Below are 20,392 nucleotides of genomic sequence, written 5' to 3'. Positions count from 1 at the left end.
CTTTTTCTCCTGGAATGGGGTATGTGGAAGTTTGTTGATCTATTATTATGCTATCCAGTCTAATAATGTCTCTCTCTCTCTCTCTCTGTCTCATTTTCAATTTTGAGGCGATAGCTGGATGGGCTGGTTACAGGCACTGCTCGTTTCTGACTATGATACATTTCACCCAGCACAATGCCAAGACGAGGTAGATATTTAACAATGGTAGTTCCCCAATTCTCAGGCTAATATCAGTGCTGGGTTTCTTCTCTTTAGTTTCAACATTAGCATAATGGAAATGGCTGGTAGGGAGGCAGTGTGGTATCATGGAAAGCATGTTGAGCCAGTCCTGATGGACTGGCCTTAATATAACTTAACCATTCCACATGATTGCCTAGAATCTTTCCAGCTCTAAAGTGTCTTGTTCTGCCATTTTACCTTAAAGGGGCTTTGTGAAGACTGACCTGTTTACAAAGCTCTCTGAGATCCTTTAATGTGGAAATTCCAGCAGCATCAAAAGGAACTACAGATACAGATTTTTCAATGAGAGTTGGAAAGTGTTTAATAGTCAGATAATGTATTTGTGTTTAAAAACAACATTGTTTTTACGTGACTGAAAAATTGGCCTGACCCTGTGCTAACCTGTTTCTAAAAGCCTGGGTTTATAGATTGGCTTTTTCTTTTATCCACTGCCTATGAAGGAAGAAAGACATTGTGTTAGTACAATGTGTGCTGACCCTTACATCTGTTGCCCTTCTCTTAATTCATTTTAGAATGTTGGCTCTTTCTTGGAGAAGAGTTCTTTCCTCTAGAATCCATCAACCCTAGAATTACAACCCCTCTCCCTTTTCGTCCTTCTTCTATTTAATAAACATGATTTTCCCCCATGGTATGAGAACTTCTATTACTTTAATTTCCTCTAATAATTTCACCCAACAACCAAAGAACATCAAGGGAAAATACTAAGGACAGAAAAACATGAGCGATCATGCTAAGTTGATTCTAAAGAAGGCTGGTGGAAAGAGTTCTGTGGAAATACTTACTTTCTGGGAGGGAGATAATTTAGAAATAATTATTAAGGAAGGAATAGATTTTTTGGAACAAACAACGTGATTTTGGAGGGATCGGGAAGAGTAATACAGAGTATCAGGAACAAAAGATTGTTCGGGAGTGGAAAAAGTAGAAAGAGAAGTAGACAATGTACCAACCCAGAGCAGGAGGAGGGGAGAAAATGCTGACAGGCAGGGTACTTGTGAACACAAGTTGTGCTTTATTTTAATTAAAGTATAGCTGGCATACAACAGCATATTAGTTTTAGGTGTACAACACAGTGACTTGAGTCCTATATGCCTTATGAAGTGGTCTCCATGACAAGTCTAGTAAACCATCTGTCACTGTACAAAGTTATTACGATACTATTGACTATATTCCCTGTGCTGTACATTACATCCCCATAACATATTTATTTTATAACTAGAAGTTTGTATCTCTCAATCCCCCTCACTTTTTTTGCTCTTTTCCCCACTGCCCTCCCCTCTGGCAATCATCAGTTTGTTCAGAAACAAAAAGAATGAAAAGACGAAACAAAATAGAAACAGCAAGAATCTTTTAAGGTCAACTGTAGATTACTAGAGAAGGGATCTCTGCATCTAACAGGAAGCATACAGTGCAGATCTTTACTCTCTGTAAGAACTCAACCATCACTTTGGCTATACAGTGTTTCATCATTTTGATGGCTCACACTTTATCTCCATCCAGAACCTTCCTTGCTACAATGAAATTTTGTTTTTGTTGTTATACCTTTTAGGACTTTAGAACAACAGCCAAAAATTCACTTACATCAAAGTAGTACTGGTTTTCCATAATGATATGTAAAAAACAAACAAACAAACAAACAAGCAGAAAGCCATCAAGAACTATGGCAACAATGAACTTGGAAAAGTGATCAATCTGAATACTCAATTTTCAAAAACACTTCTTCATACCACTTTCTAATAAACTTTGATATGCTTTTGTGAATGCTTCTGATTCATTCATATTATTTAAAGTAGATACTATTATTTTATCTAATGCATGGCGTGAAGGGAGAACTTTATACACAAGTATCATAATCAAGTTGACTTTTTCCATATAGCATAAAATTACTAACTCAAAGTCAGCTTGTGGTAAACTGTGATTTTCCAGATCTGATTTGCCTAGTCTCAGTCGATCCATTATGCTTCCTATTATGCCACCTATTATGTGGTTCGCTTGTTGCCCCTGCAAATTTTATTCCAGTTTTAGTGTTTTCATATATTAATTGGTTAAGAACATTTGCATACTTCTGTTTTTCAGAGTATTAAAACCTATTTAATTTAAGAAAGTCTACCACTTTTGTGAGCACTTTCACATTTTGTTTATAAAAATTACTAATAAGAATATATAATAGATTGGTTTCCAAGACCAATCTGAATGGAACTACCCAGTATGTACACCAGGCTGATGTAGGTTTATGCTTTGGGTGTGGCTTTTAAATCGACTGTTTAGCCATGCCATAGAATGGTAAAGGCTGGACTTCCCCATTGTGGGAAGGAATCAATAGTGATTCTGAAATAGAGGTAGACGCTCTCTATTGCTTCCTGTCCTCTCTTTTAAGGAATTACATCAATTTAGTCAGGCAGTGTTTGCTTCTTGGGACTCTACATTGATATCTAGTTTATTCTTCTAGGTGTTAAAAGAACCATGAAAACAGATACTGATCATGATTGGTCTATAATTTCCTGAGCTATCTCCCCCGTTTTTTTTGTGTGTTTTTTTTTTTTTTGGCAAAAAAAAGGTGGGGGTGTAAATACAGGAGATCCATTTCTCAGTGCCTTTTAGTTTCCACACATTCACCCAAATCATGATTCAGAGCATATCAGCCCTGCTGATTTGCATGCATCCATTTTTCCCGGTGGTCTATTTCTTTTCCTCTTTGTGTAGCCTGTTATCCTCTTTCTTGACTGGGGTCTAAAACCAGTTCACTGGTATTTTCTCAAAGAACAGTCAAACCATAGGTGTTAGGAGCCTGATACTTCTCCCCTTTGGTGTTACTGGTCTTTTGATCACCCCTTCTTGTTTTTGTGTGCACGACATTTGAAATTACTTTTATAAAATAAAATTGAACAATTGAAAATAGACTGGTAAATTGTTATGGTCTCTGCTTTTAGGAATTATAATCAAATAGGAGCGATGTGGGGCTAAATATCACATTTTTGATGTAGATAGATACATTGAATGCATTGAGTCAGTAATTAAAATTTTAATTTGAAAGCTAGTAATGTATTTACACATGGAGAAGTTCTATATAGTGGCAATGGAGTCACAAAGATTACTTTAGCAGTGATTTTTAAACTAAGGAATCTAAAGGTATATAAATTCGCTGGAAATTAGCTTTGGCAACTTTCAAATATGTTCCAAAAAGCAAAAAAATTCATGATAACAGGTAACGAAACTGAATAAAGTGACACTGGAGTGGGGGTAGTAATAGTTATGAGAGAGGGGGCCGGGATGCAAAAATAACTCCTTTGATGTATCCCCTAACGTATTGCTTTTGGCTTTATCTACTCATCTCACTTTAAAGATCTGATATTTAGTCCAAACAGATGGGACTAATCTTTTTTGAATATCTTTTATTCTGTCATTAAGTATTACTTCAATTTAGACTTCTTTGTCCTCTTAGATACATGCGAAAACTCTGATTTTGTTGTTGTTTTTTTCACCTGCTGTGGGCCTGGGTTGGGTACTTTTCTTCCCAAATATTCTCTTGCATGTTTACTGCCCTTCCTCCCAAAGTGAAGTCAATTAAGCTACACTAAACACCCACATTTTAAATTTAGTAATAATACAATTTAGTTGAGAGAGAGAGAGAGAGAGAGAGAGAGAGAGAGAGAGAGAGAGAGAGAGAGGTAAATATAAGTTTTAGATAATGTAGATAATGACAGAATGGCTTCCTCACCAGGCCCCAGTCATTTGAGAACTTCACATGAGAACATCCGTTTGCTAAATGAATATATTTTCCACTTATGTTTTTAGCAATGACTTGTTGGAAAAGTCCTTCTTTTCACTGATTATATTTTTAAAGCATGCAAGCCATGCAATTAACTAAAAAGTTACTGGCTTTGATTGAATTGCTTTACACAAATGAGTGTCTATTGGATTCAGGGGGAATCGTTTATCCTTTTAAGCTTTCCCCAAATCCTGCCTATTAGTTACCCACACCCTTGCTTAGGGGCCTGAAGAGTTCAAGGCTGACAGTAGCTGTGAAAAGTTTCATAGCCTTTTAAGAAAGTTCAACGGCTATGTTTGGGGAAGAGATATATGTATTATGCAAGACTGCTAGCTAGCTAATACAGAGATTGTAACATATGGAATTCATAAAGGTCCAATTACAGGACCGTCACTGTTTGCCATGGTTTTAACTTATGTAAGTTATTGATTATACTTTCATGAGATCATAATCAAAAGGTTATTCTTTGGTAATGGTGTGTTAGAAGAGCTTTATCCTGAACTTCAAAGCTGTCCTCTGAGCCCCAAGAACAAAGGCTTAGAAGTTTGAACCAGGGGCAGAATCAGTCTGTATGAGTTAACGATGTTCCAGACCATCCAGGAGCTGAATCAACCATCCACGTGGGTGAACTTTCTCTCATCACATCAGATCAACAGTCATCACTAAAAGATGACAGTTGATTCCTCTTTAATGTGCCTTTTTTTTTTTTTAATGAATCAGCCCAACTAACTATGGTGTCTGCTCACATCTGCCCCATAACCATTTATTTTAACTATAAAGTACTGTCATTCACTGTGCTCTCGGAAGAGTGATTATCATTAACTAGGTTTGCATTTAGGAAGGGGAATTGCAAGTACTAAAGAATTTATAGAAACAATCCTTAGAAATGAGAAAACTTATATGTAGCATATAATTAAAAGGTACTGAAGGAAAGTTCAGATTTGTCCTAATATTCTGTCATGCATTAAATGGGCAAAATAGAGAGACTGAGGTTGGCTAACATTACAATGAAAAATATGCTGGCCCCTCTTTGGCATTTAAAGTCCCAATATAGGATCTATGGGTTTAAAACTATTGCACCAAATCAGCAAAATGCCACCATGTATAATCACTTAGTGCAATCTTCCCCCGCCCCAAGTCAAATTGTTGTCCTTTCAATCTTAGTTGTGGAGGGCGGCGCTCAGCTCCAGGTCCAGTTGCTAGTTGTAGGGGGCGCAGCCCACCATCCCTTGAGGGAGTCAAACCGACAACCCTGTGGTTGAGAGGACGCGCTCCAACCAGCTGAGCCATCCGGGAGCTCAGTGCAGCTCAGCTCAAGGTGCCGTGTTCAATCTTAGTTGCAGGGGCGCTGCCCACCATCCCTTGCAGGAGTCGATTCTCGAACTGGCAACCTTGTGGTTGAGAGCCCACTGGCCCATGTGGCAATTGAACCGGCAGCCTTCGGAGTTAGGAGCACGGAGCTCCAACCGCCTGAGCCATCGGGCCGGCCCCACATAGAGCTCTCTTTACTCTTTCTCACAACAGCCCCTGCAGACCTACTATGGATGCTACTTTCTCCCTGGGCCGTTGGATGAATCCTCAGGCAGATCCTGGAATTTCTCTAGTCAGCCGGAAATAATAAAATGTCCTCTGATTACTTTAGTGCTAAGATTGTTCTCATTTCAGTAATTGAAATATCCACTTCTGTGTAGTAGTTCAAATTCTGATCTTTATTCATAGTTAAAACTCCTCTCCTCCCTCGGCTGCGGCCTGGAAGGCACCATGGTTGCCTCTTATCACTAGACCACCTCCTGCTCCTCCAGGGCTAGAAGGCTGGTATGCAGGTAAGGGGCATGGAAAAGAGACGAGATAAGAGGTAGGGCGTTGATGTCACCTACAGTGTCTAACTCTGGCCCCAGAGGATGTTAAGAGCTGACTTGTTATTACGGGTGCTTTCCTGGGTTCCTCCACTGGGAGCATCTGCATTTCCTGTGGCGGGGCAGTGCGTCCCCTCTGGCTGGTGCCCAACACTGTGGTTCTGCCACACTGGTTTTGCTATTTCCTGATTGTTCTAGGTACCATCCTGCCTGAGGTGTTTGGCACTAATTATTCCTTCTGCTGGAGTGCTTTTGCCCCGACTATTTGTCCAATTATTTACAAGTTTTCTAACACTCATATTCACCTACTTATATTGATATAGAAACTTTTCTGACAAAGACAACAGTATGTTTAAAAAATAAGTACTGATTTCAGTCAGTAGGATTTGTTGCTTATATACAGTGTTTATATACAGTAGGATTTGTTGCTTATATACAGTGTTGCTTATGTACAGTGTCAGGCAAGGTGAGAGTTCCAGAAGTCTTAGTTCCTGTCTTTGAGAAACTCTGATGTATCTATAAAAGATAACTTAAAAACCCTCAACACTATTAAAAATTGTTCCCTAATATAATCAAATGTCCAGTTAGTGTTTGAATTTCCAACTGTCTCTCATAAATGTCATATGTTTTAAAAGGTCTGTTTATTGAATGAGAATCTAAATAGAGCCCACACATTGTGATGGGTTTGATGTCGTTTAGGTCTCTTTTAATCTCTAGGTTTCCCATCCATCTCTTATTTTTTTTATTCCTGGAAATTTTTATTAAAGAGACTGGGCTTTTGGCCTATAGAGTTTCTCACAGCCTGGATTTTGCTGATTACATCTTTGTGGGATACTTTTACTTGTTCTTTTTTTTTATTGTTAAATTTTACTTGTTCTTTTATTCTCTAAATTAAAAGTTCAATAAGACATTTCTAATTTGTTTTAAAGCTAGAGAAATAAAGTAATTGCAATTTTGCCTATATATGCTAAGTTCAACTGTAAACTCAAATCTGCAATAAGCAGAAAGGAAAAGATTTTTAAGATTATTTTACAGCCCCTTCTCTTCTTTCCAACTCTTCTCCCTGTACCTGTAGCACATGGCTCTCGTACAGGACTGTGAGAACCCCCTTGCTCACACTCCTCTAGCCCCAGACACCCAGAAAACCTCACTTCTCCTTTCTACCTGTGGGTTCTCCCACTGCATAGAAATTCTGCTGTCACCAATCGGGGTGCCACCAGTAAGTGTGGGTATTCACTTGCGTATTGATCCTGTCGATGACGACTACTATTTGTTGCATGCTTACTATGTGCCAACATTTGCTACCTGCTTTATACACATTATTTCAGTCCTTGCAACAATGCCATGCAGTCGGTGCTGACCGCCCTTCAGTTCCTCAAGCTTGCCAAAGTCCTGTCAGAGCGTATGCACCTGATCTCTCTTCTGGTGAAAATGTTGCCCTCTTTTACCTGTTTAACTTATGCTCATTAAGCAGACCTCAGTTCTGGCTTTCTTTCAGAGGCAAGCCTTTTTTTGACCCCCAAGCTAAGTCAAATTACCTATTCTCAAAGCACCACATACTTCTCTGAAGCACTTTGTCACAGTCTTAATTGTTCATACTTATTTGATTAATGAGCAACTCCCGTCCAGCCTACAAGCTCCACAAGGACAAATACTAGCTTTGTTCTTACTCATCCTTAGCCGTGTAGGCATATACCATGCCTAGTGCCTGGCACACTCAATACATACATGTTGAATGAAGAAGAGTCCAAGACTTTGCCCATAATTCACGAACCCATTAACTCCCATTTCCTGCGGACTTGTGATTGGGATTCCAATGCCTACCTCTCTCAATCAAGGCTTCATATGTATACCTGGGCTTCTGTTTCATTTAATGTCAGAAATTTCATGACTTGGAATGGACATAGTAAGATGTGATTTACTTTTTTTTTTTTTTGGCTATGACTAATTTGACTTAAAGCTTGTTTTCATTTTTTGTAAACCGCTTTTGAGCCACAAAGAATATGTTATTCACTGGAGATTCAAATAAGAATAAATAAAATCTCTTCCATAGAGGAGAACTTAATGGGGAAGACAAGTAAATAGATTGTTACCTTAAGTGCAATAGTACAGGTAAGGGAAAGTATAGGAAAGAAGCATCTGAAGTGGGAAAGTTTTACCAAAGAGGTTACATTTCATCTGAGCCTGGAGAGGAAAGCCAAAGTTTGCTTGGTGGAGAGAGTAGACATTCCAGGCATAGAGTGAGGAGCAGGGTTCATGAGAAAGCATGGCAGTTCAGTGGACTCAAAGCTTGCTATGGCTGGATCAAAGACTTGCGAAGGAAGACGAGAGAAGAGGCTGGTGGGCAGAGCAGATATAAAGCAGTAGCTAAATCCTTCTTTGTGATTAGAAACTATTAAGGGTTTTGAGCGGGAGCAGTAATATGGTCCTGGTGGGATTTAGGAAGAAAAATGGGATGGTGGTGTAGATTGATGGGGAGAAATCTCGAGGTCATGAGTAATAGGGAGATAGTTTAGGGGACAGTTACAAAAACATGGGTGAAAAAAGTCTGAATTTTGGTAGTAACAGTGGGAAGAAAAAGAAGAGAATAGATTTGAGAAACCAATGAAAGCTTGTGGATATGGTTGATGAAAGAAAAGTTAGTCTAGAAAGACTGCCAAGTTTATATCTTGGGCAATCAGGTATATGGTGCTTCCCATCTAAGGAAAGATGAGTAAACAGGTTCATTAGTAAGATGATGAGTTTGGTTCAAACATGTTAAATTCAAGGGGAGATGTCTGGTAGACAGCTGTCGATATGGATATAGAGCTCAGAAGAAGGGTGAAAGCGGGAGATAAAAACTGAGATCATTGAAATGTTGGTGTAAATTGTAGTCATGGAAACAGATAAGATACTCCAAGAACAGAACAGAAGCAAGAAGAACAGACCAGAAGTCATTTCCTGGAAACATCAACATTTAAGGCAGGGTTCTTAACTGTTTTTTGAGTCATGGACTCCTTTAAGAATATGATGAAAGCTAAGATCCGCTCTCCCCAGAAAAAATAGTCATATACATATGAATACAAAAGCTATGGATTCTCTAAGGGTACATGGTTCCACCTTCATAACTCTTTGTGAGGTGCAGTTATATAGAGAGAAACACGTGAAGGTCATTAAAGAAAGACTGATCAGAGAAGGAAAAGGAAAACTCAAAGAAACTGTTGCTATATATAGGTCAGAAGAAAAAAGAGAAGTTGATTGCAATAAAAAATTTCAGAGTGTACAGGAGAGACTAAGATGTAATCATGCTCAATGGATTTAACAACTTGGAGGTCATCAGTGACATTTTGTAAAAACATTTTAATAGTAATGGGGCTAAAGCCATACTGTAGTAAACTGATGGGCAAGAAAACTGAGTCCATGAGTATATACTCCTCTGGAAGCCTTGTAATGCCAAGAAGGAAGAAAGGTAGCCTGGTAGAGGCAGATTGGGTTCTTAACCTTTTTATGACTATATATAAGTATATGGGAAGTGACATTATTTATGGAGCCAATCTCAGAAGATATGAGAAGGAAGCAGGATTGAATGTGGATGTGGCCTATTTGTAGGTGGTTGGAGAAAATGTTGAGAGAATTCCCATCTAGAAAACTCTGTTTTCTCTGTGGATATGGTGTTGACATTGGTTGAGTGAAGACAGCAGAAATGGAGCAGAGGACTTTGGGGAATCTATGAAATTGTGTGCAGGAGAAGGGAGAGACCAGTGATGTGTAAAAGAATTGCTCAGGGATATTAGGGGGCAATTGAAGTTGGCCACATAGATTTAGCCAGTCCTCAGATTATGGATTTTCATAATCACTGTTCTCTAGGAAATTTCTCAGTTCTGCCTCAGTTTCTATTTTTCCTAAAGAGGATGAATGGTGCACGTATTAGTAACAATTTTAAAATAGCAAATATCTAGAGGAGCTCAGAAGATTAAAAAGGCTAATTGTGCTATATGTTATAGGCAATGGCTTTTTCTGAAGTATTAAAAAAATTATAGTTAGGAGACTCAAGATGGCGGAGTAGATAAACACTGCGCATGTTTCCTTCTGTGGATATATTAAAATTAGAACTAAATTACAGAGCAATCAACCTGGAGAACCATCTGAACTCTAGCCAAACAGCTCTCCTATAACTAAGGATATAAAGAAGCCGCATTGAGACTGGAGGGGCGGAGATGTGGAATGGGTTGGCCCCACACCTCTGTGTGAAGGATGAAAATTGGGAGGGATATCTCAGCTGCAGAGATTCCCTCAAGAGGAGCGAAGGACCCCAGCCCCACTCCAGGGTCCCCAGCCCAGATAACTGATGCTGGGAAGAGGAGTCCCCACAATATCTGGCTGTGAAAAATAGTGGGGATTCCAACAATCCAGGTGGGCTGGAAGTCTATGGGAAACCCAGCAGTCCTCTGAAACGGCCCGCGCACAGACTCACTCACTTGCGGGCACTCACCTTGGGCTCCAGCGGAGGGATGGTGATTCGAGGGGCGTCAGACACATAGAGAGGGCAGACTGAAGTGTGTGGCTTTGAGGTGAGGACTGGAGAACAGCCACCATTTTGTGGCGTCCTGCTCGGGTACAGCCAGCAGGCAGCTGCCATCTTTAATGTGTTGAGCCCTCCCCCTCTGCTTACGCCAAATCTGAATCTGATTGGCCTGGTGAGCTCTGGGGCTCCACCCTGCTGACTCACTGAGACTCTGCCCCCACCCAAGTCTCCCAAAGCTGGAGGCACTTTTCTCCTCAAGCAGCCAGCCCCACCCACATTGCATTCTTTCTTGGAAAACTATTGGAGTCTGAGGACCCCAGGCAGGGCAGCAACTGGCCTGGGTGTGCTCTGAGACTTTTGCTGAATAGCTCCAGGCTCAGCACTGGCACCAAACCAGGTTAATCTACATTAACCTGGTGAACACAACTCTTTCCACTCTAACGACTCCCTGAGATGCTGCCTCACCCAACTCGTTTACTGTATGAGGCTTTATCGGTGGCTGAACCTTAAAGGAGCCAGCATGTAACAGCAGGCCTTGAGGTGTCCTGGCTTTTTGCTGAACTATCCCAGACCTGATACTGGTGGCAGATGTCTTGGTTCACAGCATTACCTCTCCCACAAGCATCCAGATTTAGCATGGGAAGCAAAAAACCATGGATCACTTTGTAGTTCCTACCAGGTAGTCCCCAGCTGGTCACAGGCAGTTGGTGACCTGGGCCTGCACAGGAGCCCTTCCCAAGAGCCCCCAGAACCAACATACTTGGAGGTTGGCTTCAGACCACAGCGAGCACCACCCAATGAGCCCCACAAGTGGCACAGTCAAAGGGCAGGATCAACAGACACCAGAGCCTGCTGGGGCGAATCCCCCTCGGTGGGGTAAGCGCCCTACATAGCAGCCCATAAACTGTGGATGTGGCCAAACCCCACAGCTAATCAGCTTGAGGGACAATTCCACCCACTAACATGCTGATAGCAATCAAGTCTCAACTATAACAGGAGGGCACACACAACCCACACAAGGGACACTCCTGGAGCACCTGGAGCAGGTGACCAGGGAGATTGTGCCAGGCCCCACAGGGCACCTACTACATAAAGCCACCCAGCCAAGATTGGGAGACATAGCAGATCAAATTGTATGTTAGCTATATTTTTAATAAAAATCTTTAAAATATTATAGTGATGATTATTACTTGAATATTCTGCTGGTAAGACTTGTTCCCTAAATTTTGTATTTTAAAAATCTGTAACTATGAAGTTACAGACTTATTTTTTTTTTCCTTTTAGCTCTTATATATGAACAAACCATTGTTCACTGGATGATATCTTTTAACACAGTATTCTGATATATGAAATTGCAATTATATAAACAAAGAATCAAAGTAGTTTAATGCATTTTTCAAAACATAAAGTTAAGGGCAAAAGTCTGGGGTTTTTTCCTATTTGTTTTTTAATCAAAAAAGTAACTTAATACTGTCCATGTGGATTCAATTTTTAAAAAATTAAAGAATTTCAGTAAACTACCTAAAGCTAAAACTAAGAAAAATATGACTTAATGTTAACTATTTTGAAAGCCATCACTGAGAATATCTCCTGACATTTCTAAGTCAGTTAAACATTTTCCTCACTTTTTTTCAACAGAATGAAATATGTATATACCCCTAGAGATAACTATACATTATAAAGAACTCTGAAAGCAATGGGACATTAATTTTGCCTCTTTTGAGCTACATATATGTGCTACCCAAATTTATTTGTACATTTAATAAATGTCATTCTGTTTTTAAAAATATGATGTGCTGAAATACACCGCCATGTGACTTACATGAAGGAGAACAAGGAGATGAGGTACTAATGAAGAATAAATGTACATGAGATGTAAGAGTAATTGCTCAGTTTTTAAATTATTGTTAAAGAAATAGCTCTTAGCACATTCATTTTTACCCCCATATACATGGATACCCAATGACTGCTTGTGAAGCTTTAAGAAAATAAATATTCAAATATAAATCTTGAGATGAGAAGAAAAAATAGAAGAAGTATTCCTTTTCCTTTTTCAGAACTGAAATCTTCTATCTCCTCGAGAACACCTGCATTCATACCATTGCTTTATTGGCCCTCTCATATGCTCCAATACTTACTGTCTTTGTGTCCAGGAGAAACTTAGAGCTCTGCTCCCCACATCCTCCAGACTGTTTCTTTTTCCATACCTTCTGTTTGGATTGTCCCTGGTCTCTAAAGTGCCAGCTGTACCACCTGTAATGAAGTCTTCTTCCCTTGCTCTCCAACCTTACCCCACCCAGTATTGCCTAATACTGTCCTTCTCTGTGCCCCGTTTTGAGGTTGCCATTGACCCATAACTTTGTAAATGCTTGAATGAGGGCAAGCTTACTGTGAGGAGGAGGCACCCATCCCAGGAGGCTTTAGGAATAATGAGGAATGATGCTTTCAAAAGCCCCTCTGCTGCCCACATTGCCCTTCCCATGGAAAATTTTGGCAATCTGGTGAAAGCACTGTGCTGAACGGGACTGCATTTTGTTCACAGTCTACTTTGTCTTTATTTGGGTATCCCTTTTTTCAGTCTTTATAAGAACTTAGGGGAAAAAATACTTTTCTATTCCCCAATGCTTTGCCTTTCTATTTCCTTGTGACCCCTCCCTCAAAATATAAAAATTAAAAAAAACATAGCTTTGGATTTTATTTAATACAAAATAGCAAATATAGCACTTTATTGCATTGCTTTTATATCTTTAGGAATCTTAAAAGAGTGACTAGCCAGTGATTTGTCAGATATCCTGGTCTGTTTCTGGTTTGCATGAGCAATGGTGAGTCCAAAGTAAAGGAGGGAAAAAAATGGAAAATGTCTCAGATATTTCAGATTTATGTGAAGCCAAACTGTGTGATCTCCTGCCAGTTTTAGTTTACAAAACTCTTGCAGTCCTGGATGTGTTTACTTGGACTTTAAATTTTAATATTACCATTATATTCCAATAACTTCACTCCCTCAACCCAGCCCTCTGACTGTGGTCTAGTCTAGTATATATAAAAACGATTACTGGAACAGAAGAATGAGGTTGATTGAGATACTCTCTTTAAGCAATGCTCATTTAAGTGTCAATTTAAGCCAAGACCTGTGAAATAATTAAATTACTACTCTGCAAGAGAAGGTACTTTTCCTTTTTGTTTCTGAAACAAGTTCTTCTTAGAGCCAGTTTCAAAAGAACTCAGGAAAAAAGTCATTGTTCATATTTCAGTTTCCTAGTGACATTGTAATTACACATTGTAATTGCAGAAGGCAATTACAGAAAAACAGAAGGCAAAATTTATATGAATTTATGCAATTTTGCAAAACAGAAACTTTTAATTTTTAACTTTTTTTTTTAACTTTTATAATTACAATTATATGTAACTTATAGAAGGAGACTCAAGTGGGAAATATGAACCCGAAGAGCATTGGACAAAGTCATGTTTCACAAGGGGACCTTGTTTATACTATCTGCTTACATTCTTTCTGGGAGCTAAGGTTTTGTCTCAGAACAAACATAAAACAGTCACAAACTACACACAGATTGGCTGGATGTCAAATGTCAATGTTTATTTGATTGCTCTTTTTTTTTTTTTCTCAAAAATGTTCTCTATTCTCTATATATGCTGTGGTGACTGGCCACACAGCAAAGTAAAAGAAAATCTTTTGACCCATGAAAGTAATTTAGGAATTGCCAAAACAGAAAAGCTGCTGCCTGTCGGTGGAATCAGAGGCTTATGTCATTTCACCACAACAGTGTGTTCAGGAATGACCTGGCTTATGCTTCTAGATGCTTTTCAGTAGATCATTCATTCATCCAGCAAATATTTATGAAATACCTTGCTTGTGCACAATGCTAAGTGAATCTCCAATAGTGTGTTGGGGGGAGAAAAAAAAGGCAGTCCCGTCCTTAACCACAAAGAATTCAAATGTATATGAGGATACATGACCTACACATGTGAAAAGGTTACTAATAATATGTGGTGGCATATGTTTAAGGGCCAAGCTGATTTAAGTCCTATTACAGCTCAATATAGGTGAAAACGCTGGAATATAAGCACAACTATGGTATGTTCAGAGCAGGCTAGTTGAGTTTCCAGAGAGGATCCCTGTCAAAGTGTAGTAAGAAATAAAGGCAATTTGGAGCCAGATTGGAGAACACTTACAGGCTAAAGGCCTTATCCTGGATAAAGGGGAGTCAGGAAAGCATTGTGACATGGCAAAAGTGATGTTTTATTTAGACATTTTGGTTTATATTATGGCAGATATTTTAAAGAGGAAGGCAAGAAGGATATTTCAGAAAATGTTATAATAATGTCAACAGGGAAATAAAGGCTGGGTTAGGCTGGAAATAGTGGGAATGAAGGGAAGGGATAGAATCAAAAGATATTATAAAATGAGAAAGGATAAGATTTTGGTGTTGGGCTATCAAGAGATGAGGTAGAGGCAAGAAACAATAACAACTCTGAGGTTCAGTACCTTTGTTATGGGAAAAATGATAATACTGTTGACAGATATAGAGAAATCAGGTGGAGAAGCTGGTTTGGGATGATAATGAGTTAGGCTCCATGCACTCAAGTACGGCCATGAGGCTGTGTGAATGGTTTGAGTTGAGCTTCATTGACCGAAAGGAAATAGTTCCATCTGTGAGGGTGCATGAATTTTATGACAGAATATAAAGCGAGAAGAGCTGGGGCCTGTGTCTTAGTGATTTTCTATGATCATAAGCCGAGAGGAGGAGAGTGCGTGAGGAAATACAGGAAAATCAAGGCATGGGAGGAGAATAAGCACAGTGTCCCAGAATCCAAGGATAACGAGTTTTGAGTTTAAAGGATGAAATTTTGCAAAGAGGTGACAAGAAGAATGCCGAGGAAGAATGTGAGCTCTGGCAATTTTTGGTCTAGACATTCAGGCGTCAGATTATTTTAAGCACTGGGCATGCTTATTTAACATTGAACTATTTTCCTTTCTTGGTCATTTTAGTAGATTTCTTCTTGCCCTTCACATGCAGTGTAGGAGCTATTATACATCCCTTTAGTAATTCTCATACTTCGTGCCCTGCTAATCTGGACACACTTCTATGCTATAAAAATAGTAGGTTGTTGTGAGAATTATAACAACAACCTGGAGTATAATAAACACTCAACAAAAACTATTTGTAAATTTTCGCACCTTAAGGCATCTGTATGTTTTGTATTTCTAAGCCTCCTGAAATATTCTTTGGGACAAATATGATACCTTTATTGTTTTAGTGTCCCCTTATCCTGGAAATAAGGGGAGACAGGAAAGCATTTGGGTCAGCATCAGGATACATGAAGTTAAAAGAGGTTTGAGAGCCTCTGAGAGCCTTCATGGTTTTATGAAGAACCTTTGATTCTTAACTCAGAGGTTCCTGCAATTATTGTGCTTATTAGATTAAGTATACAGCATAAACCCAGAACTTCAAAGGTGGAAAAGAAATAGTGGATTTTTTCCATTCTTCTCAATGGTTAATGCAATTCTCTGCTTCTTTTCTCTATATCTACCCAAAAGGAGTGTCAGAGTAAAGCCCCTCTAACTTGTCCCAACTTTGCTGTTTAAATGATATCTTCATCACTTCTGGAAAGAACAAACCTAATATTCAGCCAAGTGTCTTAGAAGCAAATTAAATGGCCTCCAGCACTCCTCTCTTGATAATGTTTGTGTCGTTTATACTTCTCCATGAAAAGAAAATTTACTGCATGGCAAACCAGGCCAGCAAGATTTTTTAGCAATTTAATTTAGAAGTGAATTCTTCTCCTGAATAGACCCATTCTTTGTTTGAATACAAGGCAATCTTTCATGTGTTTCCCAAATAATCACCCTACTTGCCTTTATCTGATTTTCCATTAGTGTCCTTTAATGCAACAAAATGTACTTTTTCCTGACAGAGTTTTCGTGCTCTCCTACATGCCACTTCCCTATTACAGTTCATACTCTGAATTCCTTTTATCTAAGTGGTAAATCTACAATTTGTGAAACTTGTTCCCAAACTTTAAGACTAGCTCTCTGTTTTCTTTGGCATAGAAGTTAGGTTTTCTTTGCCCCAAAATAAGTTTTTCCAGTGGAGAGGTTTGGGACTAAACATATTTATTATATTATAAATAAAATAAAAACAGAAAGTCCTGTCTAGAAGTTAGAATGTGACATTACAAATCTATCGCTTATCTCATCAGCCATTTTCTATGACCTTGAAGGAAATATTTATGTTTTTAAGTTAAATAAGGAATATATTTTATCTCTACCTGCTGGTGATGATTATTTATAGAAATATTTATATGGTATTGGTGGTTTTGGTAGATCTCTTTATAATGACGAAGTGAAACTGAAAGAAGTCATTGTCAAGATCAGAGACAAAGGGTTGGTCAATTTCCAAGTGGTTTTCAAGTTGGAATTTTTAATAAGGCAATGAAAACAATACACGAACAAAACCATTTAAAAAATATACCAAGTATGAAGAAAATTGTATACTTCAGAGATTATAGAAACACTACCATCTTCAAGAAGAAAGACAAAGTTGACTCTGGCAACTGCCTTTGGCTGATAAGATCCAAGTAAGAAACTGTTTGACCCATTCTTGACCTATGATATAGTCTTAGAACTGCGGTAGAAAAACCATGATGTTTACTGATTCTCAAACAAATCAAAGGGACATCTTAAAACCTCCACAGTGTGAAATTTGTTGTTGATAAGATGAGAGTTTTGGCTGTCCAGAGAAGTCATTAAGCCTAGATGCATCACGTTGAGCAGTCACGTCAATGTTAATTATAAACTCTCTCATACTGACTATAATGCATTCCATGCTTCCCCGCCTACTTACTTTGGCCATACCCAGAAGTAATAACAGGAGACCCAAATGCTCTATGAAGTTGTATCTGAACTCTGAGTGAAATTCTTTCAGGTCTACATTCTTTGAACATCATCAAAAGTTTTGGGAGGAGACATTCAGAAGCTACTATAATGATGAGTGTGGTTTCCTTGAAGCACACGTTCAAGGAGACATGCAAGAGTTTTAAATGAAATTGCTCACGTGAGTGCAGCCACACTAAATGGAAGTCCAAGAAGAATATTACACCTATGATCAGAGAATTATACCAATAGCGCCAGTGGTTATCAGCGCCACTCAGAACAGAAAGCAGCGTACATGGTTAATGTTTGTCTTTAAATAAATGCTTTTATTTCATTTTGAAAGGTATGGAGCCACATGTAAAAAATTTGGAAAGGAGAGAAAAGGAAAAACTATAAGTTACCATCAATCCTATGCAATCGTTGTTTTAATCTTGGCGTCTAGTCTTTCATCCTTTCTCTTACTAACACAAAAAATAATTTTTAAAACTTAATGAAATTATATTAGCTTTTATAAATGTAATTTTAAATATACCACCAATATAAACATAGATTTAATTTATAATGTGATAAAGCTCAAAGATGTAATTATGGAGTACGAAATGATAACTTATTAGAGGGTATTGGAAGCACTATAGCCACTGAAATTTCTTTTTGCAAAGTGTTTTATTTTCAAAGTGTTTGCACTCTGTCCCCTCAGTTCTTTCCCATCGTTATATGTGCTGTTAATACATGTGTTTAGAATAAGTCTTGGCACATGGTATATATTACATGGGTATTTGTTGTGTCATTGTCGCTAGTTGCTATTACTGTACTTGGTAATATAAATAACCCAAAAGTTATTAATTATAAGCACATCCAGCACTCAGTCTTTTCATAATGCCACTAAAATATGTTTTGGAACAAAAAGTTAAATGATAAATAGTATCTACTAAAGTGTAGAGGGAAGTGCAGCTGGGAGAAGTCATTTAAAGCACCAGGAGTCCTGAAAAGCTATCTAAATAGTATTCCAGTTTTGATAGTTGTTGGTTTCCTTAAGGGACAGAAATAATGTTCTCTTTTTTGAAGGAATTCATTCCAAATTGAATTACCTTTCCTGACAATACTCCTTTCATGAGACTTTTGCAGTTTTCTGCTTCCCTTAGACAGGGTAGTAATTAACTGTCTTATGAGCCTTCCTAGTGAATAAATTTAATCATTCACAAAACTATGTTACCCTCCTAGAGAACCCTTCACAGTGGTCTTCTGGAACCACTGCCACAACTCAAAGAGGGGCTGCAGTGGGATTTTGGTCAAAGAAGGTGCTCCTTTTGGCCTAGTGAAACCATGAAGTGTTTTTCAATTCACTGCAAGTGTAGACAATGTCTCTATAGCAGCTGAGACCATGCCCTTTGTGTTATCAATCTCATATGAAGTCCTTAAAGCCTAATACATTTGATACTGTCATCTAAAGCAGAAAGTTGTGTGAATGTCTACTATGTACCTCTTAATATCTTCTATGTTGCAAAATAAATTTTATATTGCATATAAGAAAGGCCATATTCTTTTTGTAACCTCTTTCTAGCCCATGTTTATGTAATTAATTTCATTAATTAACTCATCCAAATTCTGGCTATCTCTACAGATAACTGCAGAACCAATGAACTTGTCTAACTCTCATTTTAACAACTGCATTGTTTATTGATTGCTCTCTATTCCCAAATAAAAACACATTTCCATTCCAAACTTTTTTTTATTGTTTTAAATACTTACATCTTTTTTATAATACATATATTTATTAAGAGTAATGGCTAATACCGTGTTTCCCTGAAAATAAGAACAAGACCTAGCTGGACAATCAGCTCTAATGTGTCTTTTGGAGCAAAACTTAATATAAGACCCGGTATTATATTATATTATATTATATTATATTATATTATATTATATTAATTATATTTATTAATTATATTATATATTATGTAAGACCCAGTCTTATAGTAAAATAAGACCCTATCTTATATTAATTTTTATTCCAAAAAATGCATTAGAGCTGATTGTCCAGCTAGGTCTATTTTTGGGGAAACACGGTATTCATTGTCGACATGGCTTCTTTTTTACATCTTTAGTTATAGGACTTCTGTTCAGCGAGTCTTCAGATGGTTCTCCAGGTTGCTTGTTGTATAATTTAGTTGTAATTTTAATGTGGTCACAGGAGGAGGCAAGCACAGCATTTGACTAGAACTCCCATTCCAAACACTTTAAATAACTTAGTTAAGAATAAGTTAAGAATTAGAACTAAAGCTCTAGAGTGAGATTATGCATCATTACTTTCAGCACGGAATGGGCATTTAAGTAGCAGGAACCATTTTCTCAAAGACTTAGTGGGAAAATGAAAACATTTACAATGTAGTGTTTTATGGCTGATTGTCGTGTTATGGTGGTGAATTTTGCATTTTTAGGCTTTTCATAATTAAATTAGATCTAAAATATAAACCTTTCAAAGGGAATGAGACTGAAAAATAAATGTTAACAGCTAGATCATTAAATTTTGGATTTTTATATCTTCTTTTGCCCATAGATTGCTGCTTTAATTAGTCCTTATTTTATTACAGCTTTCCAAATTGTGATCAAAAGACTCACTTCAGACTTGAAAAGAATTAAAGACTTACCCAAGAAGCTGACATGGATTGTCTAAGGGCTAGTTGATGATTGTTTTGACATCCCTTGTTTCCTTAAGAGCTTTTTTTCTCAATCCTTTTAAGAGACAGCAACTAACTAATGTCATTTAAGCTAAAACACTTCTTGTGGGCATTTTGGATAAATGTTTTTAAAGGATCACTTCCCACCAGAGAGTCTAATTCTAGAGCTCTAAAGCCCAGAACAGTGAGTTATGCCTACATAATACTTTAGACGTGTGCTCCAGAATTTCTGTAGTGAAAAATGTCATTCTTCCATCAAAAGGATGGTGAGTTTAGAAGTACCTTCTCACTCTCAGTGGTTTCCATGATACTGACTGTCAATGCCTTTCGTTGTAGGCAGAATACTTCTATGAATTCCTGTCCTTGCGCTCCCTGGATAAAGGCATCATGGCAGATCCAACCGTCAATGTCCCTCTGCTGGGAACAGTACCGCACAAGGCATCAGGTGGGTGGCCTTTGCCT

The 20,392-nt window shown here is 38.1% G+C and overlaps 1 protein-coding gene across 1 annotated transcript in view; it reads left to right on the top strand.

The window, feature by feature from the left end:
* Positions 1–20,392, top strand: part of WIF1 (Wnt inhibitory factor 1) — a 70,252-nt gene that overhangs the window by 20,017 nt on the left and 29,843 nt on the right. Inside the window, exon 3 of the mRNA XM_019732411.3 lies at positions 20,267–20,375. Coding sequence (XP_019587970.1) covers positions 20,267–20,375 — 109 coding nt within the window. The remainder of the gene's footprint in view (positions 1–20,266; positions 20,376–20,392) is intronic.

The sequence above is a fragment of the Rhinolophus sinicus genome, chromosome 1 (assembly GCF_057876585.1).
Source record: "Rhinolophus sinicus isolate RSI-liver-muscle chromosome 1, RSI-T2T, whole genome shotgun sequence".
NCBI lineage: Eukaryota > Metazoa > Chordata > Mammalia > Chiroptera > Rhinolophidae > Rhinolophus > Rhinolophus sinicus.
The sequence above is the reverse complement of the archived record's forward strand: the minus strand, read 5'-3'. Positions and strand labels throughout refer to the sequence as shown.